Source organism: Anolis carolinensis, chromosome 4, assembly GCF_035594765.1.
Source record: "Anolis carolinensis isolate JA03-04 chromosome 4, rAnoCar3.1.pri, whole genome shotgun sequence".
In the NCBI taxonomy this organism is placed as follows: domain Eukaryota; kingdom Metazoa; phylum Chordata; class Lepidosauria; order Squamata; family Dactyloidae; genus Anolis; species Anolis carolinensis.
Window position 1 is genome coordinate 168,436,216 of NC_085844.1, and position 25,003 is coordinate 168,461,218.

The following is a 25,003-nucleotide window of genomic DNA, read 5'->3' on the forward strand; positions in this document are numbered from 1 at the left end:
GTAAATAATAAAAAAGCTCCCTTCTCATCAGTCAGTAGTCATCCTTCTTCCTACCAAGATCTGATTTATCAACTTTTTCCACTGAGCAATTACAGCCAGTGGGAAAATATAGGGCAAATGAGTGACTTCAGAAGACTGGATGCACTGATCTAAATTATGTACAGCTGGAAGATTTGTTCTTTTCACATTTGAAAAACCATATCTATTTTTTTTACCCAATTCCTCACTTCCAACATTAAAATATGGCACAAAGTAACTTTGGAAAAATTATGTTTCACTTTTCTTTCTTTCCCCACACCTAGGAATAGTTTGTACTCTTCAGATTAGTCGCCCATGAGTATTTCCCTGTCATCACTGCTCCCCCCACCCCCAAACTCTGCAAATTAGTTGGATCTCTTATTTTAGTTAACAGGCATGGATATTTCCATCACCCCATACCTTCAGAATATTTGTTCATGGTAAAAAAAATCCAATCATGAAATCTTTCTGTTTCTTTCTTCATAAGCACAATGAGCAAAATCAAATATTTGGCCAGCACCCCCCCCCCCGAAGAGCAATAAAATTAGTTTGAAACAGTCTAAGGCAAAGTGGGAGGCTCCGAAAAGTTTGAATCAGCTCATAAGCTATTTTTTTTTTCAAAACTTCTATAAGCTGAATTTAGTATTTTTCAACACTCTCATGAACTTTCCATAAACACAATATGGCAAGCAAGTTTGAGGCAGAATGTAGCTTTTTGATTGACAACTGTAGCTTTCAAAAATGGAACAATTTTACCAGGGCTCTTTTTTATGTTTTCAGTGATTTAGGGAAGAATATAGAACAAATGAGAAGTTGTTCCATCAACTTCTCATCTTCCTTAGCAGCAGTGGTACTCAAGTAGCTTCTAAACTTTCATAAACACTTGGGGACAGTTCTCGGCTGCTGCTGTTTGCGGGTGAGGGGGAGCAAACACAATGATTCTAGCCTTTTGAATGATTCGGTTCTTGAATATCAGGTATGTGGAATCTCTATCTCAGGGTTTCTTAAACATTTTTATTTCATATACCTTTTTGCCAGTCAGGTCAAAACCACAGAATGCCTCAGAATGTAGGGGCACATAGTTTTACAACACTCAACATTGGCATGTCTTTCAACTAGATTTTAGGATTACAGTGTTCCCTCACAATCTCACGGTTCGCTTTCCGCGGATTTGGTCTATCACGGAATTTTTTTAATTATTTATTTGTTTGTTTACCCACCCCATTGCTGCTGCTTCTCCTCCTCAGGGCTGCCCCCTTGCTTCGGCCCTGACATGTGGCTCTGGCTGCCTCTGCCAGGGAAGAAGGAACGCCGCTCCGCTCCGTGAGTGAGCGAGGAAGGGGGGCCGCACCGGTGGCAGAAAAGCCTGGAAGAGGTGGCCAGACTCCTCTTCTGCCGCTGCCACTTTAGCCAGCCATGCTGGGAAACATGGAGGACTCAGAAGGGGGGCCGTCTTTCTTCCCAACTTTCACTCCTCTTCTGCTTCCTCCTCCTTATCACATGCCAGGCTTCTCCTCTCGCTAGCCCCAAGGTACACCTGGTGAAAGAGGTGGAGGAACGGCAGCGCCCCGCCCTGCTCACCTCTGACGCAGGGGAAGCAAGGCAAAGCAAAGCAAGGCAGCACTGCACCGCATGTTGTCTTTCCTCGCAGAGGCACTTGCTCCCCTGTTCAGGATCTGTGTGCCACAGGCGAAGGCAGGAGAGTGAGCACGGGCACAAGCACCTGTACGAGGAAAAGCAGCAGGCGGCGCGGCACTGCCTTGCTTTGCCTTGCCTTACTTCCCCTGCATCAGAGGCGAGCGGGGCAGGGCACTGCCGTTCCCCCACCTCTTTCACCAGGTGCACCTTGGACCTAGTGGAGCCCGTGCTGTTCCGCTTCTTCAGGTCTGTGGACAGGGAGGCCGGCCACGTGGGCATGCATGGGGGGAGCGGGCCTGCAGCACCCCCACCAGTGAGTGGAGGAGTCCGAGCAGGGCCTGACCGTGGGTGGGTCGTGAGGGGAAAGGACCAAAATGATGTATAAATATTAAAATTAAAATAGTGCCGCTACTTCGCGGTTTTTCACTTTTTGCGGGCAGGCCTGGAACCTAATCCCTAATTCAAGCTCACAGACCCCTTCAAATCTTTCCAAGGTCCCTCAAAGGGTTCATGGACCTCCTGCTCTAGATTGTGAATCAAACCACATCCTTTGTAAGCTAACATTTGGCAATCTCTCCCTGTCTGCCTGGGGCAAGGATTCTTACTTCCTGCTAAACCAAGAGTAACTTTGTGTGTGCTGTTCTTCCCCTTTCTACTACTGCTCTGAATCTGACTACAGCCACAAGGAATCATGCTGTTAAGATAAAACCACAAGATCAGTTGGGCTTCTCAGCTCTAAAATGAAAATCAAATAGGACCCTGTGCTTTCTCTATCAGAAAGAGGAGGGAGACTGACCCTTGAGAACATCGCAAGCAGTGACTGTTTTACAGCAGCGCTGGTATATGCACACAAAACGAATAAAAACAACACAGAGCCTGAAATTTAGCAGGCATGATTCCTTCAGAAAAGACAAATGTCATCCGAGTCTGCCAATAAAACAAAACATAACTGTTATGAGATGTTTGTTTTAATCTTCACATAACATTAAGGAAAAAAGATATTGGAAACTTCAAAAATGACAAGAGGATCTAAACCTCAGATCTGAGCCAAAACGCACAAACTTTTCAAGACTGAACTGAGGCAACGTTAGGTCTAAGGCTATAAGGCATGTTACAAAGCAAATTTTATTCTTCAGTGGTTACAATCCTCCTAGAATGGAAAACTACAGTTGGCTGAAAGCAAGAAGCAAGGCAGCAAAAAATCATCCAAGGTTCAGAGAGCATTTGCCTGGGGTCAATTTTGAAAGCAGGAGAGTAAGCTAACTAAAGAGACAGAGGCTTTGTCAGTCAAATAAAACAGAAATGGTGTTAGGAGTTCAGGCAATATAGGAGTATTTAAGCTGATAGATAGATAGATAGAGCTCTATACACCCTCTGAAGTTTTCAGCATGAGGAGTCTCTTAATTGAGCCTTAAATATGGATAATCCAATTGTAGATTTACAGGATTGTTTTTCACCAGTTTTTCATGATGCACTCACTACTTGTACCCTTTTCTGGAGAAGCTGCACCTTGCTCCTGAGCTCCTTTCCCACTATGCAAACATATCACTATGATTTCACTTTAACTGACAAGGATGCACTCTGTGGAATCTTAGGATCTGTAGTTTAGTGTGGCATTAGGGATTTCATCATACTGCCTCCATGGCTATATGGCAGGGCAGTGGGGTAATCCCAGTGCCCTGCCCTGCAGCGATGTTTCCCCATTACATGTGGGGAAGTGTTGCCATATGGTTTGTCCCTCGGTAGCCCTGTTGTTCCAAATGGAACATGGGGTGATCCTGTTTTGGTGGCACAGAGTCCTACCATTAATGAGCAATGGAGCCCCACTGGAAGTGAGGCTACGTCATGTGATGGGTGGTGTGAAGCTCCGTTGTTCAGCTGAGCTGGGCAGTATCCTAGGATGCGAAAAATTCATTGGTTGATGACATCATAGAGCTCTCTGACAGAGAACTTTAACTGTCTTCCCTAAACTGCAAATCCCCAGATTCCACAGCATGTTGCTGTTACAGATAAAATGGTGCTGTAACTATGTAGTGTGAAAGGGCCCTGCTTACTATCAGGCTGCATGATTGTACCATATAACAGCATTCTATAAGGAGAGTTGGAAAAACTTTTAAAAAGTAACAACAGTACATCTACTGTTCCATTAGGTACAGTATACCAAGGTTATTTTTGCAAAGTAAAAAGCAGGCAAGTGGCTGCCTGAAAGCTAAGAATTTAAAGATAATTGGCTACCTTTGAGCTGATTTACTGTTGTTGAAAATTCTCAGCTTGCCAACAACTGCAGACTTTTGCTCAGAGATCCACCAAGAAAGATAATAAAAAGAACATTTAACCTCTTTTTGGTAATGTAAATAAGAATTATAGGGTTATATATATTTTTTAAAAACACATCTACTTCTATATTACGTTACTTCTTATATGTTGATTGGGAGGGGGCATTTGATGTAACTTTGTATTTATTTTTAAAATATTCACATTAATAATTTGATGAAAAAGTTAGATGTTAAGAGCATGCCACGAATATGTTACTTTTAAAATAACAATTATCATCATCATCATCTTTATTTATATCCTTCTTTTCTTCCCATGGGGACTCAAGGTGGCTAACATATATTCACATTAAACAGTTTAAAAAGAATAACACAAAAGTTTAAAAAACAATTAAATAATGTGGTAAAGACAGAATTATAATACAGCAAATGGCCTTTAAAACTCATATCCCCCCAATCCCACCTACTCTCCACAGAGTCTCCCCTTATGCTTCCCCAAAATACCTGTTGGCAGAGGAAGGTATTGACCTGCTTCTGGAAGACCAGCAGGGATGGGGCCATTCTGGTTTCTCTTGGGAGTTTCACAGCCTGGGAGCAGCCACCGAAAAGGCCCTCTCTTGTGTTCCCATCAAATGTGCTTGAATGGGTGGTGGGACCAAGAAAAGACCCTCCCCAGTAGATTGTAGATGTCTCCCAGGTTTATAGAAAGAGATGTGGTCCTTCACATAACCTGGACCGGAGCCATATACTGCAGCATAGGAATTAAATGTGAAAGACATAAACATTTTCTTTAAAGTGAGAAGAAAATGGTTCTCCCTTTCAAGAGAAGTCAGATAGGTTTCCTTGCTGCTTTTATTTTGGTAAGCAACATAGACCTTTTATATTCAGCAAATTTTGGTGGCACAGCTGGTTAAACCGCTTAGCAGCTGAACTTGTTGACCGAAAGGTTGGAGGTTCGAATCTAGGGAGCCGGATGAGCTCCCGCTGTTAGCCCCAACTTCTGCCAGCCTAGCAGTTTGAAAACATGCAAATGTGAGTAGATCAATAGGTACTGCTCTGGTGGGAAGGTAATGGCACTCCATGAAGTCATGCCGGCCACATGGCCTTGGAGGCATCTACGGACAATGCCAGCTGTTCAGCTTAGAAATGGAGATGAGCACCAACCCCCAGAGTCGGACACGACTAAATGTCAGGGGAAAACCTTTACCTTTACCTTTCATGGAAAATTCTTAATCTTTATAATTAAAAAACAATATTTTGTATTTCTGATAACAATTTTGTCACTTTGGTTATTTTTCCTTAAACAATTGTAAGACGAACGTGTTAAAAATAAAATAACAGTACAATCTTACTGAGAAATAAGGTTTGTTTCCAGTAATACTCTAAAAATGGAGTCAGGTTTCCAGCATGCATTAGCTATGCTCAACAAAGCAAATGTTGTCTAAAAATTGCACAACCGGCTACCTAAAAGTTAAGGCTCATTGCCTGGCTTTGGACTAACTGACTGACTTACTGTTGTTGGAAAGTCCTGAGCTTGCCAACTGCCACAGACATTTGCTCCGGGATTCACCAGGCAAGGCAATCGAAAAGACATTCAGCCTCAGGCTTATCTCCTTTGTCCTGTTTTCCTTCTCTTAAAAAGCTACTTATGTGCCCAACACCAGCTACAGGATGCTTTAAAAGAGAACTGTGAAATTAACATGCTCAAAAGATTTCTGCGGAAACCCCAGTAGAGGGAACACAGACCCTTTTTGAATCTTCCAGAATGCCTTCTTAGCTTTTTGTTTATTTGTTCGTTTGTTTCATGCTCTTTGGAAACAATGCCTAGCACAAAACAATTCAGCTTTCTTCTTAGGGCAATGTTTTGGTGTATGTATTTGTTATACCAGCTCCCTGGAACATTCTGTGTTTTCTTGCTTAGCATTACAATCTATGTAAAACATTTACCTCCCAAAACTAGCAAAGTGCTCAATCACATCAAATCTCTAAACCCACATAGACATGATTACTATAATGTGCTGGAGTCCTATCATCAAGAGGTGTGCTTGTTCCTTTACAACCACAGAAGTTACAACCTAAATATAAAGATGTTTGCAAATATTGCCAAATTCTTCAATAAATACCTGAAACACAAAGAGATCAATGTCAAATCTGCCTGCCACATATGTATTGAAGATGAGCAATCTCTTGCAGAGAAAAAAAAGTAGCACCATTCCAAATTCAACACTAAAAAGATTGAATACACAGTCAGACCTTTTTGAAGAGTAAAGCGTTCAAAGGTCCCAAGGGCTGGATGATTAATCTAATAGCTTTTCCATTCCCTTTCATTCAGAATTTTAAAATATCACGTCATTTTCATTCAGAATTTTAGTAAATTCTAACTGTTTTTCAAAACAGCTGGAAAATGTTTTACTCCTCTTTACCTTTTGCCAGTATGTGTTATGTGTACTCATGCCTCCAAATTTTTTGCCCTGAGCATCGCCGTGCACTTGGCAGGCAAAGGGAACCCTCTGGATTGGCCAGGCTTTATCTCGATACAAGACGCCTGATCTATTTTTAGCAGAACCACTGAGCAGTAGTTTCTGCTGGCTGCACTTCAGGCTTCAGTTTCTTCCACTGAACCAAAAACCAATTAAATCCTTCTACAGGGTTTGGCTCCCTCCAGGAAGAGAAAGGCCCCGTGTGGGTCCTCCAGAGTGCATCTGAGTTTTATGCAAGCCTTCGTGAAACCTACAAGCACAGAAGAAACATTGCTTCTGGGAGTGTTTGTCCAGTTTTGTTGTCATTTGTTTGTCAAGGGGTGGAAATGTAAAGGAGTGCAGCAGAAGGATGACGGTGTAATGCAGGGGGAACATGAGAGAACAGGCACGTAAGGCAGCAGAGAAAGGAAGACAAGTGTCCCAAAAAGGAGGAATACAGAAAGTGCCCGATGCATAGTTTGTACACCTCATAGCATATTCCTTCTCCTCCACAAAACGGGATGAAGACAGGAAATTGGAGCTTGACAGCATCTTCTCCCTTTGTATACAACACACATAACAGCACTATATAAGAAGCTATTTGTTGTGTTGCCTTACAGGTCAGTATTGCTCACCGGGAATACCATGTCCAGTTTTGGAAATTCACACGACAATTCAAGAAGATTATTGACAAGGTGGGATGTGTCCAGAGAAAAGCAACCAAAATAATCAAAGGTTTGGAAGTCAAGCCCTATGAGGAACAGCTGAGGAAACAGGTTGTGTGGGCAGGGGCAACTACCCTCCATCCACTCTTCCTGTACAAATAGATGAGCATATGGTGTTGGGATAACCAAAGGCCACAACGTGCTCAAAGGCACTGGTTCGAGAGCTGGCACATCTCCCTCTCTCTCTCTGAATCTGCTGTGGCAGATCAAGACAGGTGTGAGCAGGCGCCAATCAGAGCACCGGGGGGGGGGGGGGAGTCTGGCCCTGATTGGCTGTGCACCCAAAGAGCACACAGGGCACGTTGGAAATAGCAACCTTCTTCAAGCCTTCTCTAGTAATTTGCTAATATACAATTCTGTCTGATTACTATATTGGGTATGTATATTTTGGTATGCAGCCTTGCCTTTATTCTTTGTTTCTTGAGGTTGCGGGAGGGGCTGCAGACCACAGATTCCATTTTAGAAAACAGAGAGACGCTTGTTAGACTATGGACTGTTAAGAGTAAACTCGTGTTGCTGTTGATTATAAGAAAGATGGCCTGTGTTATCTTCACAGAGAAACCATTTCAAATCTATCTGTAACTGGATTGACAAGTTATGTACCTATATGCTGAATACATGAAGGTTGTGAGTAAACCAGATATGCTACCTTTAACGAAGTCTACTTTATTTTCATGTCTTGAGAGCATGCTATAGCAACAAGATGTTTTATGAGAGAGTAAACCAATGTTTGTCTTACTTTCTAAATAATGCACTCACCTGGATGCTGCTGTGAACAACAACAACATGATGAAGAGGTACTAGTGTAATGCAAAGAGTTCAAGTGACAACTTGTTTTCAAATACAGCAAAAAGCCCTAGCTGTACATGCTGGAAATTTAGCAAACACAGATGTTTATTTTATTCAATTAAGAAATGTGGTTATAAATGATTTAAATACAGAGAAGACAGAGAATGTGTTATTATTCCTGGTTTGTTCTGAAACTTAACACCACATAAACAAATTAATATGAATACAGTGAGTTCTTGAGAGACAAAAGTGGCACTTTAATTTTGAGAAATATGTTACAATTGATGTCCTTTTCTGTTTTAAATCTTTGTATCATATTAAGATAACCCACACTTAATTGTTCTAATGAGCAAATCTCTTCTCGCGTATTGCTGTTTCACATTCCCCTGCATTAGCTTCTGAACTTGCCTTTTTCAAAAAGCATTTCCTCTGCATTCTAGTAGAAAGCAAGTATTTGTATTTTGTTTTTCAAAGATAAAAGAATTAATGTGGGGAACAGAGCACACTAAAATGAGGAGAGAAAATCCTTAACTCTCCCTAAGCAGTGGATTATGGAATCAATGCCTTTTTTCTCCTTCATTTCATTTAATGTGCAAGTTTACTAGACATCTTGGACTGGTTTGAAACCTCCCAATGACGTCAATGGGAGAAATTAGAGCTAAGCTAGACAGCTGCACTGGACTGAATCTACTGAGACTTTATTCTTTTCTCTCATGGTGACATCCGAGACAGATATTATCAATCAGGCGCTTTTGGCACAACACCAACGCAGCCGTGTTTTCAGCACTCGGATTCTGGCAACTGCTGCAATTAGAACAACACAGATCATCTCTCAAATATTATTTCCCCAAAATATTAATAACATTATTAGTGAAACTAACAACAGCAAAACAATTGTATTCTTTATTGGCTAAATGTATACCAGTATCCAGGAAAAAAGAGAGTTGACATAAGCTGATAATTGCATTTATTTATTCATTTATTTCCTTCCTGTGAAGTTACACATCTTTGCTTTTTTATAGTGATAAATTAGAATGCCAGTAAAGCTGAATATTATTATTATGGCATCTATTTTACAATATTTACAATTTTGTCATCCGTATGGTTCAACACAAATATGTTTTTGAAGCAGCAATGGTTGCAGTGTGCCTAACAATAAATATAGCCTGTAGTCTAAATACCCTAAAGGCATCAATACTGGAAGCTATCCCTGGCTAGTACTTGAATGGGAAATCACTGATGAATTCCAGTTTTTGTTAGGCTATATCACAGAGGAAAGAACTAGCAAAACTTTGCCTAAGAAAACAGTATATAATGTATGGGTTTGCCATTAATCAACTAATTGTTTATCAACTAATAGGCGCATGCACACACAGGGTTCTAACTATAAAAAGAAAAACTTTCCTCTGAAAAATGTCATTTATTTGGATCCTACTCTTAACTTTATTGATTGCACAATATTCTCAGGGCAAGCACATAAATGCTGCATTGTACTATATATTAAATCTCCACCACCTACCCTTGATTTTGAGAATTATTTAGAAACCATTATGTAAGGCAGTTTAAGTCAAGGATTACAACCATTATGAAACCTTTTGCCTGCAAACAGTGGTGGCGAGAGGGACCTGCCTCACCAATGGACTATGAAAAGGAGGCTGTCCCAGAAGAGCACTCTTCCCAGAACAGTTTATTCCACCTGGAGGAGTTTTCATTACCATGGTTTCTAATGGATACAGCTGCCTACTCTGCGCTAACCTTCCTCCACAGGAGGAAAAGATGTGGAAGATATTCAAACTACAGAAGGTGAACCAAAACTCACAGCCTGATGAAAAAGCATAAAGCTGTTAGGCAGCCCACATACAATACAGACATTTTTGTAGGCAAGAGAGCTAGACAATTGCAACAGTTTTCAGTATGATCTCTCTCTTGATTTCTTTTTAAAAACCAATTGTTCTATACAAAGGTTTTTAATGCACACTCACTATGTCTTATTGACGCGATTCCTCCCATCTTTCACCCATCTTTTCCCTTACAACAACCTCTCTGACAGCAACCTATCACCCTGATCACACCCTGTCTCATCTGATTTTGGAAGTTCAACAATGTGGGGCGTGGTTAACACTTGGATGGCAGAATACCGGCGATCACCAAGGATGGCCAGAAAAAAAGACCACCTAAAAACTATTCCTGAAAGAGTTAAGAATATTGGGCTACAGAAGCTGATAGTAGCTTTCCATCACATTACTAACATCATTGACTCCTGTGAAGCATCTAATACAGGCAGTCCCCAAGTTACGAACGCGATACGTTCTGTAGGTTTGTTCTTTAGTCAAATTTGTTTGTAATTTGGAACTGGTACATGTTTAAGTGTAACTCCAGATCTATCTCTTTGGATAACATAGGGAAGGGTTAACACCCCAGGAACATTTGTTTTCCTGTCTAGGCCCCTGTTCAGAAGATTTCACCTCACTTTCTGTCCCTCTGATAATTTGATTTTGAAAAATTTGGCTTGTTGTTGAAACAAGGATGGATGGTGACACCTTTTTTCCAAGAAAACTCTTTCCAGAGTGAATTTTCCTTCCTAGGTGTAGATTTCTCTCACTTCCTGTTGTCTCAGCCCTGTTCTATAACTATAAGTCATTTGTAAGTCAGATTTTGTAATTTGGGGACTGCTTGTATTAGTTGAATAGTTCTGTGTCAAATGCTAGAAAAGGTAGTGAGAAAATATTGCCCACACAACTATTCTATGCATGCCATATGGACAGAACATAGCGGGATGCACCTCCACCCCACACAAAGATTACATGAGATACTTATGGACCCAGCACTGCTCCTGAAAGGTCAGGTGGTTTCAATGGCCAGGAGTACTTTTGCCCAGCTTCAACTAGTGCACCAGCAGCACTCTTTCCTGGTGTGAGTGAGTTATCTATCTACAAGAGTTCATGCCTTTGACGATGATGATGATAGTAATCTTTATTTGTATCCCGCCCCATCTCCCCGAGGGGACTTTGGACGGCTCCTAATTAGCCTACTGCAATGTGCTCTACATTGGGTTGTCCTTTGTGACTGATAAATCTATGAAAAGAAGCTGTAGTTAGTACAAATATAATAGAGATCATATATTGTTAGCTTTACAAGAGCTACACTGACTTCCAGTTTGCTTCTGAATTTAATTTAAGGTGCAAGTTTTGACTGTCAAACAACTTCAGACTAGTCTACCTCCTTCTGTTATCAACCTATTTGAAAGCTGTGATCCCCAGTGAAGGCCCGGTTGTATTCCTCAACAGCCTCCAATGCTGCGTATAAATGCTGGAGCTGTCTTTAGCAGCCGCCTAACTGTGAAATTCCCTGCCAAAGCAAGTTAGGCAGGCTCCATTTCCTCTGAGTTTCTGCTAAGATTACGCCTTTCTGCATAGGCTTTAGTGCTGTATTTTTTTCTGGCTCTTTAAACTGTCTGGTTTAATATGCTTTAGTTTGTTTTAAATGTTTTCATTTATGTATTTAATGTTTTATTTTGTTTATCTGTTGCACATCGCCTTGGAGTTCTCAGTGGGCTGAGAGGTGAAGCATAAATACCTTAAATGAATAAATAAATGGATGATAACTGAAGTATGGATGATCAGCTGCAAAGTGCAACTGTGAATTGTAGAGCAATGAGCGGAAACACTAGGAACTGAGGCTCTAATGTTAAAGGGAGGAAAAAGAAATGTTTATTGCTGAGAAAAAGACATTTATGACTGTTCCAAAACTATATGGCAGCTAGACATAGGGGCAGGATATACTCTCTCATAACCGTTTTAGAATTGCACTTGGATGTGACTAAGAATAGGGTCAGTTGTGAGGTGTATATATGATCAGAAAAATCAATCTGCCTTCCTCTCTCCACCATCTTCCTAAACTAGAAAAAGGGGAAATACAGGCGATATGACTGTCTTAGTTAATCAGTTCAAGGTCAAGCACACTTTAATTAGTTTGCATTATGCTCTGTACCATTTTTTGAAAAGGAAAAGACAGCACGGACTAATTTTCAGATAGCGTATTATGCATGTAATTGAATTGCTTTGGGTTTAGGCTCTCATAATGAGTTATGAATATAGCTTCCAATTGCCAGCACAATCACCCAACGCCTTCAGAAAACCTATGGGCTTGTATGGTTTAGGAAATTTTCAAGCTTTGTCATCAAAGCTAGAAATAGATGACGGAGTCTGAGGTTTTATCTATAACTCTCCTCCTCATACTGACCAGGGAACATAATAGAGTACCTGGCAATGCCTCTGATCTGACCCTTGAAACTTGTATTCATCAATACAGTAATCCACAATAAATTGCCTATGTTCTACAAGGGTTGCAACCCTTTAGATTCAAGTATGTGTACATGTATGCATTCTGTTTTGCTGCAGAGAATGATTAGATTATAATCCATATTTCCTCTGCTGCTTACAGGCTATGTTCTTTTGAGCCTGCAGCAAAGAGCTTACCCAACGGTTCACAATGACTAATTGCATATGAGTGACTGATGGCCATAGGGAAAAACAGTTGAAGGTCACCGTGTTGTCTTCCAACAGAAAAGAGCCCTGATGATCTGATGTATTTTCCAGTTTTGACACAGTCAGATAAACTGTGGAGTTCACAATCATTATAGCATAAATTCAGCCACAGTAAGTCCCATTCTTCAGCTCATTATACTGAACACTCAATAGAAAAAAATGGGTTTCTGCTGCACAACTATTAATTTAAAAGGGATATACAGAGACCAAGGTAAGGCTTTCTTAAATATTTTTTCTCCTCTAAACAGGTTCTTAAGCTGAGTGGCACACTAATGGCCAATAACCTACATGTAGTGAAATCCAGAAACTTCCTCTGCCTTAAAACAATTCAAAGAACAGGTTGATGCTAGTACAGATAATGTGACACTGATGAAGCATGGGAAGGATGTTACAGAAAAAGATAAACTTCCAGGATGGAAAAATTAAGGGTTGGATGCCTTCACAGGTAATTGATGGCAAAGAAGAAAAAAGAAACTTCTTACCAAATGTGGGGAAATATATCAAATTCAAAGGCAGTAACTGAATAAACAGAATCACCTTCATGCTTTCAAGATTACCAAAAGTAAATTGAAACAATGTAATTGATATGTTTTCAGAAATGTACTCAATCATGAAACAAAAGATATTTGTTTGCCATAATGCATGTTTGCTTTTGCTTACTTGTTGTGGATTTTGTGAATGGATAGTAAAAGACAAAAACATGCTTAGTTTACAAATTATATACTGAAACAAACACTTCTGAAGAAATCCTGCTATAGAAGGGAAAATGTAATTATTATGGGAAATACACATGCCCCTTAACATCTGATTCCCAGGCATTAATACTTGGGATGTATCATTTCCTAGAGTGATTAGTTTTTAAACTAAGGTACGAGACATAATATTCTTTCTACATTTTTTTCAGACTGGTGCAATGAATATAGTGTTGATGACTCTGTGGTGCGAAATTAGGCTGAATGCTTTCCCATACAGTCTACACCAGGGGTCCTCAAACTTTTAAAGCAGAGGGCCGGTCCACAATCCTTCAGACTGTGGAGGGGCCGAATTATCATTTGAAAAAAAAAATACTAACAAATTCCTATGCACACTGCACATGTCTTATTTGTAGTGCAATACAACAATAACAATGAAAGAACAATACAATATTTAAAAATGAAAACAATTTTAACCAACATAAACCTATCAGGATTTCAATGGAAAGTGTGGGCCTGCTTCTGGCCAATGAGATAGTCAAGTTAATTATGATTGTTGTTGTTGTTGTGTGCCTTCAAGTCATGTCAGACTTTGGGCGAGCCTAAGTCTAAAATTATTTATTTATTTATTTATTTACTACCTTTATTTACTACATTTATATCCCACCCTTCTCAGCCCGAAGGGGACTCAGAGCAGCTGTATGTACAAACAATATATTATATTATTAGCATAGCACAATATCAGCATTATATATTACTATATTGAACTATGCCACTATAAGGTAAAGGTTAAGGTTGCTCCTGACGTTAAGTCCAGTCATGACCAACTCTGGGGGTTGGTGCTCATCTCCATTTCTAAGCCGAAGAGCCGGCGTTGTCCATAGACACCTCCAAGGTCATGTGGCCGACATGACTGCATGGAGCGCCGTTACCTTCCCGCCGGAGCAGTACCTATTGATCTACTCACATTTGCATGTTTTCAAACTGCTAGGTTGGCAGGAGCTGGGGCTAACAGCGGGCACTCACTCTGCTCTCGGGATTTGAACCTGGGACCTTTTCGTCCGCACTATACTGTACCACTATACTGTAATATTATATGTAATATATAATATATAATTAACATTATTATATGGTATTATTAATAATATTATATTGTATATAACATTACAGTATTTTTAGCAATATTATACGTATATACAATATATTATATTATTAAAACTGATATAAAATATTATATTATAAAACTGAGGGCGGGGGCCAGGTAAATGACCTTAGAGGGCCGCATCCGGCCCCCGGGCCTTAGTTTGGGGACCCCTGGTCTACACTCAACATAACACACTTGGGAGATGTATGTTGCTTCTGAGCACACTGGCCACATCTTAGACTTATGGCAGAGACATGCCAAAGGACTATCAGTCCCACAGATTTCAGTGGCATTTATTTATTTACATCACTTTTATCCCGCCTTTCTCACCTGAGGGGACTCAAGGCGGCTTACAAATCTGGCAAAATTCAGTGCCAATAAACAGCAATACAATAGAATAAAACATAAAAGAATTAAAAAGCGACCGCTGCACCCTGTCATGTATAGCCTTTGGACCTAATAATTGTTCTTTAGCTGGAAAAGCTCAAAAGCAGTGTAGCAGGTGGCTCAGAAGAAAACGGAAAAATTAATTTAAATATTTATATCCTAACCTGTACCTGAAGATATCATTTAAAACACTAAATAATAATTTTATAGATCAAAAAGTATTAGTGTATCAATTATAACTTGGATAACATCAATTACGTAGATCCCGATGTTGGCTGCTTCCAGGGGAAGAGAATTCCACCACAGAGAAGGTCCTCCCCTATGTCCTTCCACAATGTATTTCCCCTACTGTTGGAACACAGAGAAGGCTCCTCCCAAATAGATATCAATTATTAGGAACACATATCTAGAAAGGCTCATGTATGTGGTTCCAGGTCCTTTAAATGTTAACACCAGAACACTGAATTCAGGTTGGAGGCATTTTAGATTACACCTAATGGAATTCTTTCCAAACGGATGGTGTTCCAACAAGCAGTCTAGCTAGCTGCAGTTGTCCACTTATCCTTAAGGACAGCCCCATAAAGAGTGCATTGCAGTAGTTTAACTGGAAGTTACCAGTGCAGGAACTACTATATGTAAACTACCATATGGTTTACAGGCAGGCTTCACTGAGACAGAGTATTCTGGATTGTTTTGTAATTTACTGGAGAGAGGCACAGAAGCTCTAAGAGAAAAATTGCAGAGTTGAGTTAGCTCAGCTGTATTTCATGCCTTCTCTACCAGCTGATCAATGAGGCCCCACCTACAATGCCATATAATCCAGTTCTGATTCCAGATTATCTGATTTGAACTGGATCATATGGCAGTGTAGACTCATATAATCCAGTTCAAAGCAGATAATCTGGATTCAGAAACTGGGTTATATGGCAGTGTAGATCCATCCTGAGTCTTTCAGATAGCATACCACATAGGCTTCTGGGGAAATATTTAGTCATGTCATGGCTGCAAATAACCAATCTGAGCCGAAGGATCGATAGGATAAACCCCTTGATCCAAACTTGTTTACTGGTATGCCCAGTTAAAGCAAACATGTTCTGCATCTTCAAAATGCACAAAATAAAATGCTTCTTAGTCCCCGATGAATCCAAAATCCTCCTTCCAGTGCTTCAGAAACCTGAATAATTAAAAACAACATTCTGGAGCTATCAAAAATTAAGATCACTAACTGAACAAATGTAATTGACATGGTTGTATAAGTTGTTTTGAATACTGAACAAGAATCTGCAAAGCCGCTGACTTTTAATTTCCTTGAAATATCAATGTTATAAAGACAATAAGAAGCATAACGTAACCAATATTTGTTACCAGTGTGGGACAAAAGAGCTATTCCTCTGTATTAAAAAGCTTTATGAAGATGAAATAAACAATGTCTTTGTAATTGCAAATCCTCTTGTTGCTTCATTCCATGACATTTTTCTTCATCAAAAATTCAATTAAATGATACATTCTTTGTCTTTATTTAAAAGCAATATTTGAACATGTGAAAATATTTGTCTCTCCATTTTCCTCTGTGATTAGTCTCCTCAATTCTCTGTACTAAATTGGAAATTTGGGAAAGTGACAGACTTTTTTTGATGCTGCTTTTAATATTTAATGTGCTGGTTCCAAAACCCATGAAGATAAAATAAACTTTTTAAGCATAAGGCTTCATATCCACCATAAATAGCTGAGATTAATCTATGAGATGTAAGAAAGCTCTGTGGTGTAATCTACATATGGGGGTTGGGAATAGATGACATCTGCTAGTCTATTATGTTCGGTCTTATGAAATCACACTGTTTCACAATACCCAGAGACTATCACTGTCTGATACGAGGATATACAATGAAGCCAGTATAAACTGATATTTTGGACATAGCATCTTCCTTGCTCCATAGGTTTAGATAATAACGTCCTCCAAAATGGACACCAGTATTCAGTGATGGAAGAGAAATGGCAGTCACGGCTAGGCTCTTTATGCTCATCTTCCCAACCAGCACACCCCATGGATTAGGGAATCTGTGGCCCTCTAAACATTATTGGACTCCACTCAGCCCCAGCCAGCCTGCCCTGGGTATGGAAGGATTGGAAAATATTAACAAAATTATCAAAAACATGTATGTTGAGTGCTGAAAACTCTAACAACAACACCATATATAGTGATGAGAATTCTCATCATTTAGGATGTATTCTGCACAAAATTTGCCTTTGGTTGATTTGAACAGAAAACAGCATTTCCTAGACAGAATGTGCTATGCAAGGACAATTATTTTGTACAAAATGTTGAACATGAATGATTTGCATAGAAAAAAGTATTATCTGCTCAATGCTGTTTTCTTTGCAAAACAACATGTACATTTTTCACAGAAAAAGTCTGTGCTCCCTGTTGGTTCAGCTCCACTGACTGCCAGTCTGCTACCAAGCATAATTCAAAGTGCTGGCTTTGGCCTATAAAGCCCTAAACCAGTGGTTCTCAACCTGTGGGTCCCACGATGTTTTGGCCTTCAACTCCCAGAAATCCTAACAGCTGGTAAACTGCCTGTGATTTCTGAGACTTGTAGGCCAAAGCACCTGGGGACCCACAGGCTGAAAACCACTGCTCTAAACGGTTACAGTCCAGCTTACCTGTCCGAACGCATCTCCCTTAATGAACCAGTTAGAGCGTTAGGATTGGCCAGGGAGGTCCTACTTTGCAGTAAGATTGGTGAGGATAAGAGACAGGGCCTTCTCGGTGGTGGCTCCTTGACTGTGGAACTCCCTCCCCAGTGAGATTAGATCGGTCCCCTCCCTCCTGGCATTCAGGAAATCATAGAATAGTAGAGTTGGAAGAGTTTGGACAGTTTGGTGTCATCTGCAAACTTGATGATCGTGCCTTCTAACCCTTCATCTAAGTTGTTAAATAAAGGTGTTGAACAGAACCGGGCCCAGGACGGAACCCTGCGGCACTCCACTCGTGACTTCTTTCCAAGATGAAGAAGATGCATTGGTGAGCACCCTTTGGTTTCATTCGCTTAGCCAATTACAGATCCAACTAACTGTAGTTTTGCCTAATCTTTGCCATTTACTATGTTGTGAACCGCTTGGAGTTCCCCTAGGGGTGAGAAAGGTGGTATATAAATGAAATAAATAATATTAATAATAAAAAGTCCTGAATTACAAAATTACAAAATGGTGTTGTTTTCCAAGACTTTCATGCAGTGGCAATAAAATTATTAAAAGTATCCATTGTCTTCTTCAAGAAGAAACTTCATTACATCCTTAGTCTGGACAATGTTGAAGGATGAAAGAACGTGTGGTTCAACAGCACTGCAGGGTGACAGCATCCTACACAACACTTGGGCTACAACACAGGTCCCCAGAATATTTCTATGATCCCCAGAAAATTTCTATCTGGTTCTCAGCATACCTCTTATTGAAATAATTTTCTGTGTGATTGTAAAATTCGACTACTGTCAACTATGAAGCTCAACAGGGTAGGGTCCTACCCACCCTAAATACTAACACAATGTGAAGATGAATGGTTTGTTATTCACATCTCATACTGAAAAGCAAGGTACATCTGCATGGGCATTATATCCTGAAGAGGACACGAATGGGCTCCCAGTTATCCCAGTTATACCAATTAGACTATTTCCATGCTACCAGTCCTGTTGGAGTGTGTATTGAGGTATATGTACAAGAGAAATTAGAAGAAAGGAGAAGAGAGTGGATCTCATTCTGCTATAAGTTATATAAATGAGCAGCATGGCATTCCAACTGAGACATAAGTGGGCAAAGAATTAACCCAGGATGGTGGATAATAATTCGGTTTTCCAAGAGCCAGTTACAAGCCAAATTCTGAGCAGAAGTTCACACTAATTTGCACTCAGACTGAAATGGGTGTCTATATTACACCTCAGTTGCAGTTCAGGATCCTATTATTTCTGTAATGTGCATGCTTTGAGGAAAAAGGGCAATACTTAGATTTCTTAAAGACGCTTACATGTAAAAGCTCATAAAATAAATCCAGACTACACTGCTTCAATTATTTTAATAAAAACATTCCAAGAACTTAATAAGCTTTCTTGAGAAATGACATTACATTATCTTCAGTAACTATTCATTAAAATAGGTTGAACCCAATTTCACAGTTGCACTTATCTTAGGCAGGAATTAGAAGACCTAGGGCTTTCTGCTTTATATAATGGCATTTATTTATAACAAACTAAAATACCAAGTCATATTGTACAATTTCAACATCTGATTCCTGCCGGTTTTCCAGCAAGATTGCTAATACAGATGACAATACTGAACACAAAGTTAAACTATTTTACTACTTGACAGCATGGAATATATATGAGTTCTGTCATCATTTAGAGCTGATAATAGATAAAATTTGTACACAATGATTTGCAATGCACGTTGGTATCACCAGACTTTAATAATGAACTATTAAGGCCAGTCATGCCCATATAGACTGATGTGTTATATGATAGGGGTGGGATGCCTTCCACTCCCTCCCAACGTCATAAGATAGTCTTCCCTCTCCTTCCTGAGCCATTCTGTTTCCTCAGGTGGTGAAAGATACTGTCAGGTCCCAAAAGCACTATCATCTCCCAATGTTGATGTAAGATTCCATTGACTATCTGGCTAAAAACTGTGCATAGAAATGGGGTGGGGAGCATCTTGTCCACCTCAGACAAACTAAGTCTATCTGCTCCTCCCATATTCTGGTTTGAAGGAACACAGTTCTTAGCTAATTCTGCTGCTACCATTCAGTGCACCTGCGTGCTACACAGAATAGTATTTCTGTACAGAGCAGGGTAGGTTCTGGTTACAACTTTGATGGGAGACCACCATGAATACCAGGTGTTGTGGCCTATTTTGGAAGGAGGGAACTGGCAAAACCATCTCTATTCCTTGGCCAAGAAAACCCCATGACATTCCTAGGACCACCACATGTTAACAGATTACCTGAAGGCACATAAACACAAAGAGCATTTACTATCTATCATTAATGCAACTAGAACCTGTCAGCAAGGAGATAAGCTTTCACGTGGCAAGTAATATTTACTGCACAATCTGGGTCATGTATTGCTGTAAAATGTTGCTGGAATTAGATCAGAACTGTTTTATTCAGATTCTTCACCTGCCCAACATAATCTTTATGCTAGAATGAGCTGCAGTATTTCATCCTCACAATACTTGTACAGCTCAAGGGAATTTTTTTCTGGCAATATATAGCTATTTTTAAATCAGTCTAATGACTTCATAGAATGAAAAGTTGAAGAAAACTACATCTGTAATCATCCCATGCATAAGTTAAGTTCACTGAGTCCCAATACTCCAATAGCCTTCATTAGAGTGAGACACTGAAGCTTTAGTAAACAAAATTAGAATAAATCCAGTTGAACTCTAACAAGATGAAATGGAAAAATACATTTTTCATGCTACAGGAGAAAATTAAAGTAACAAAAACAAAAATAGGATTCCATTCTAAGCCAGTCTTCTCAAACACACTTTTGATGTAAATATGGACATCAGTTTAATTGTCAGCTTCTCATTTGCAGCACATCTAAGGTCAGTATCAGTGAGCAAATATTCTAAGGCAGGCTTCCTCAGACTGTAGCCCTCCAGCTGTTTGGACCTCCAACTCCCAGAATTCCTGACCATTGAATAAGTGACTAGGGCTTCTGGGAGTTGAAGGCCCAAACAGCTGGAGGGCCGCAGTTTGAGGATGCTTGCTCTAAGATAAGGGTCAGGAAACTGAGTCCCTCTAGAAGTTACTAGACTTACAATTCCCATCTTCCAGGAACATTTGCTATGCCAGTTATGACTAATGGAAACTAGAGTCTATCAATATCTGGATGGCCACATATATTCCCAACCAACATTTGGTGGTGGTAAGCAGCTGGTGAAGTGACTTCAGCATTACTACATTAGGTAATCTTAGTAAAAGGTAAAGGTTTTCCCTGACAAGTCTAGTTGTGTCCGATTCTGGGGGTTGGTGCTCATCTCCACTTCTAAGCCGAAGAACCTGTGTTGTCTGTAGACAAGATCATGTGGCCGACATGACTGCATGGAGCACCGTTACCTTCCTGCCAGAGTGGTACCTATTGATCTACTCACATTTGCATGTTTTTGAACTGCTATGTTGACAGAAGCTGGGGCTAACAGCAGGAGCTCACCCTGCTCCTCGGATTTAAACTGTCAACTTTCGGTCAGAAAGTTCAGCAGCTCAGCGGTTTAACCCGTTGCACCACCAGAGGTAATCTTAGAGGTCATCTTAGCTTGCTATTTTCTCTCCATCCCAAAGGCATGTGACTGCACTAGGGGGCAGAGTTAATTTTTACCTTCACTATTCTTGGTATGCTAGAAGCAACATCATTACTTTCCATATTATATAACTTTTATAATATAACTTTATTCTTGTATCCCGCCACCATCTCCCTGAAGGGACTTGGGGCAGCTTACATGGGGACAAGCCCAACAACAACATAAATTTCCATACAATCAGTAATTTAAAAACAACATAGCAATAATATATAAATGGGTAATGAAATTTCGGCTTAGGTCAAAACAACAAAACTACACATCCCAGAAACACTAAAATTGGCAACACAACCCCTCATCCATGCCTCTACGTTCATACAACAAAAAGCTCCAGGTACTCCAAAAAACAGCCAGGATTTGAGACTGCAAGGCTATTCACTGCTATTCCACCTGGCCAACAAAGGATTCCCATTAAGCCACAGCAACGCGTGGCCGGTCAAAGCTAGTAGCAATATAAATAAATAACGTAACGCAACAATTACCTGAACATCAATTACTACATATACAGATGGTGACTAGTGCAAAAAATTCTGAGTAAAGTCCATGAACAGAATAAGGACAAGCAGGGGAAGAACAAGGGGATGGTTGCATTAAAATACCAAAACATATAGAGTTAGGGACAATGATAAAGTGCAGTACGAATTTGTATGCAGTTACATGTCTAGTGGGCCTATTCATTTAAAAGTGCACGAGAACATCCACGTTTTGAGTTCCTGGCGGAAGGTGGACAATGAAAGTGCCAGCCCAATCTCCCTGGGGAGAGACTTCCAAAGCCGGGGGGGGCACCACTGAGAAGGCCCTCTCCCCCATCCCCACCAACCGCACTGGAGACGGAGGTGGGAGTGAGAGAAGGGCCTCTCCAGAAGATCCTAGGACCCATGTGGGCTCATAGGGGAAGAGGCGATTATGGAGATGAGCAGGTCCCGAACCGTTGGTGAATTTTCAAACTTTTTTGCAATTTAGAGGTAGTGTGGTCTTGAGCCAAGAATAAAATAACTTCCCTCGGGGCATGTTTGATCCTTTCAGAATGTGTGGGAGTATAAATCGCCTGGGGAATATGGGGATTATCTAAAACCTCAGAAGGCATGGAAAAGAGTTCAGGGGCTACATGAGATCTTATACTGCACTTTCCCTAGTCCTCTATTAGTCTCACTACTGTGGAAAACATCAGTGTCCAGTTCTCCTTACATTTGAAATATTGTACTCTCGAGTGCTCTAAAAATATGATTTTTTTTTCTTGTTTGCTTGCTTAAAGAAAATAAATAACAAATCTAAGAACTAGGCAAAAGATCCAAAATATCCTCCTACTCACTATTTGTAAACAAGTATAGAATCAACTCTCGCTAAATGTAAACTGGTTCCAGATTTCACCTAGTATATGAGATAGCTCCTACTCTTTGTCTTACAGGTTTGTATTTAAAATATTATACTCTAAAATATTAATATATTTTGCTTTGCTTTGCTTGTTAGACAGAAGAAAATGAACAGCAAATCTGAGAACTAGGCAAAAGATCCAGAATAGCTTCCTACTCACTATTTGTAAACAAGTATAGAATTCATTTTGAATAAACCTAAACTAAACACAGATTTCACCTGGTATATGATGTAGCTCCTACTCTTAGTCATAGTATAAAATAATGCACTAATCATCTTTCTTGAAGAGAGGTAGAATCCTTCTTTTCCCAGAAACAAATAATTTATAAAGTGTTATTAGAAACAAATAATTTCCAAAGTCTTATTATTCTTTGAAGACTTTTATGCTGATGAAGGACTATAGGATCATTCTGCTTCTGTTTATGTTCACATGTATCTATCAAGAGTGAAACAATTTAAGTAATCTTGAAGTTGACTTTGGAATAGCTTCTGGGCACCACAAACTAAGCCAGTGTCATCTTGCATCGTGAGATAGAATCTTATAAATGCATGGCATTGCAAATTACTCCTTTCTGCATATGTTGGAATGAGGTTGGAGAAGTAAAAAGTAATGTTGGAGAAAGTTTTGGTGCCCCCATCCACTGTGATGATATACATTGATCTGCTGAATAGTATCTGGAAAAGGAAACATCACTCCATAGCTTCTGCTGTATTTGATCACTGAAACTAGTACCCATTAGAAAGGGAATGAATATTTACAATTATATGTTCCCAGGTCAAAAACTAGTTTCCTGTCAGCTAGGAAATCCCATTGGGAAGAACAGTAGAACAGCAAGAATGTGCAATTTTCTCCTGATATTCAACATCCTAAAGTTTTGCACAGTAATTATAATGGGGTAAAAAACATGTAGGCTTCTTTTGTGCGCATGCATTAAATCAGAAAATAATTCCCGCACAACAGTTTGCTAAATAAGGGGAGAGAGTGCATAGGAATATTCATTTTCTTCCACAGCAAGGAGAAAACTATTCATCCTCACACATGGGAACAAAATAATTGAAGATTTGCAGCTCTAGTGGTCATTCTACCAACATACAAACATTTGCATACTTCAAATGGTTATGGAGCAGAAGTGGTCACCTATGACCCTCCAGATTTTATTTTCCTTTATTGCCTCACAATTCCTATCAGCTTTGGTCATTTCAATATTCACTTACAAAAAATATTTACAGGGTGTTTGAAAAAGAACTCCCTATTCACCATTTAATTTAAATGGTGAATAGGGAGTTCTTTTTCAAACACCGTGTGTGTGTGTGTGTGTGTGTGTGTGTGTGTGTGTGTGTGTGTGTCAGTCAACAGAGCCATGTAGTGATTTCTCCAAAATACATTTGCCAAATGCTATTCCTGTACCTTTCTATCATTAATGTTTCTGTATACAAAAAAGGCTTAAAGCTGCAATACTTTATCTGTTCGAGTCTCCTTTAGGAGATAAAAGCAGGATGGTGGTAGTGGTGGTACTGATGATATTTTAAAATGCACAGGGGTACAGTTATTTTAGGCACCCTTATTAACAAAAATATTCAGAATCAACATGGTATCTTTAACACACTACATTCAATGATGTCTATTTATGTAAAACTCAAGCACAGTAGTGCATCAGCTAGTTTTAAAACATTAGTCCTTGATAGCAAAGGTTCTGTGTCCACAAGTCAATATACAAGATGCTGCACTTGTTCAGAGACACTATAGCACTTTCTTGTGTCTTATCTTCAACTACTTATTACTACAGTAGAGTCTCACTTATCCAAGCTAAACGGGCCGGCAGAAGCTTGGATAAGCGAATATCTTGGATAATAAGGAGGGATTAAGGAAAAGCCTATTAAACATCAAATTAGGTTATGATTTTACAAGTTAAGGATCAAAACATCATGTTTTACAACAAATTTGACAGAAAAAGTAGTTCAATACGCAGTAATGTTATGTTGTAATCACTGTATTTACGAATTTAGCACCAAAATATCACGATATTTTGAAAACATTGACTACAAAAATGGCTTGGATTATCCAGAGGCTTGGATAAGTGTGGCTTGGATTAGTGAGACTCTACTGTACTTCTAAAATTCTGGGTTTTGCTTGATCATATTCTCCTTTTCTCTTGCTCATTTTATATTGTCTCAGTGTCTTCAATAGTACTACAATTCTTTATCATTGTGATAAACAGACACTCTGACTAGAGGTACTCAGCCTTTTCAAAATGAATTTTCAATTCCTACACTGAGTAATGGTTTTCTTGTTGATACTTTTGTATATATCTCACTGGAATATCTTAAGTATAATGCTTTGGAAGAAGACACATTTTGCTTCTACACACATCACTTGAACTGTATTTTTTATTACTGTTATTCATGGTATTTCTTTTGTTTGGCCTACATTATTCAAAGACTACTCATGATTCAAGGGGCACTCTACATTTCAATGACACCCAAAGAAATTAATTTCTACTGAAAAGAATTCCAGTGTGCAATGTTATATGACAATGCTAACTACAGTACTGTATTTGTCGAGACAAATAAATGTAACTTGGATAAATGCAATTATCCAAAATGCA

General features: G+C 39.5%; 1 protein-coding gene across 5 annotated transcripts in view; it reads right to left on the bottom strand.

Annotated features, from left to right (window-relative positions):
* pde4b (phosphodiesterase 4B) overlaps positions 1 to 25,003 on the bottom strand; it is a 352,571-nt gene that overhangs the window by 119,127 nt on the left and 208,441 nt on the right. Inside the window, exon 1 of one of the 5 annotated variants that reach the window (XM_008119712.3) lies at positions 5,443 to 5,498. The exons of the other annotated variants lie outside the window; for them this stretch is intronic. Within the exon in view, the coding sequence (XP_008117919.1) occupies positions 5,443 to 5,483 (41 nt within the window). The 5' untranslated portion in view covers positions 5,484 to 5,498. Of the gene's footprint in view, positions 1 to 5,442; positions 5,499 to 25,003 lie in introns of those variants that run through there. 5 annotated transcript variants of the gene reach the window in all.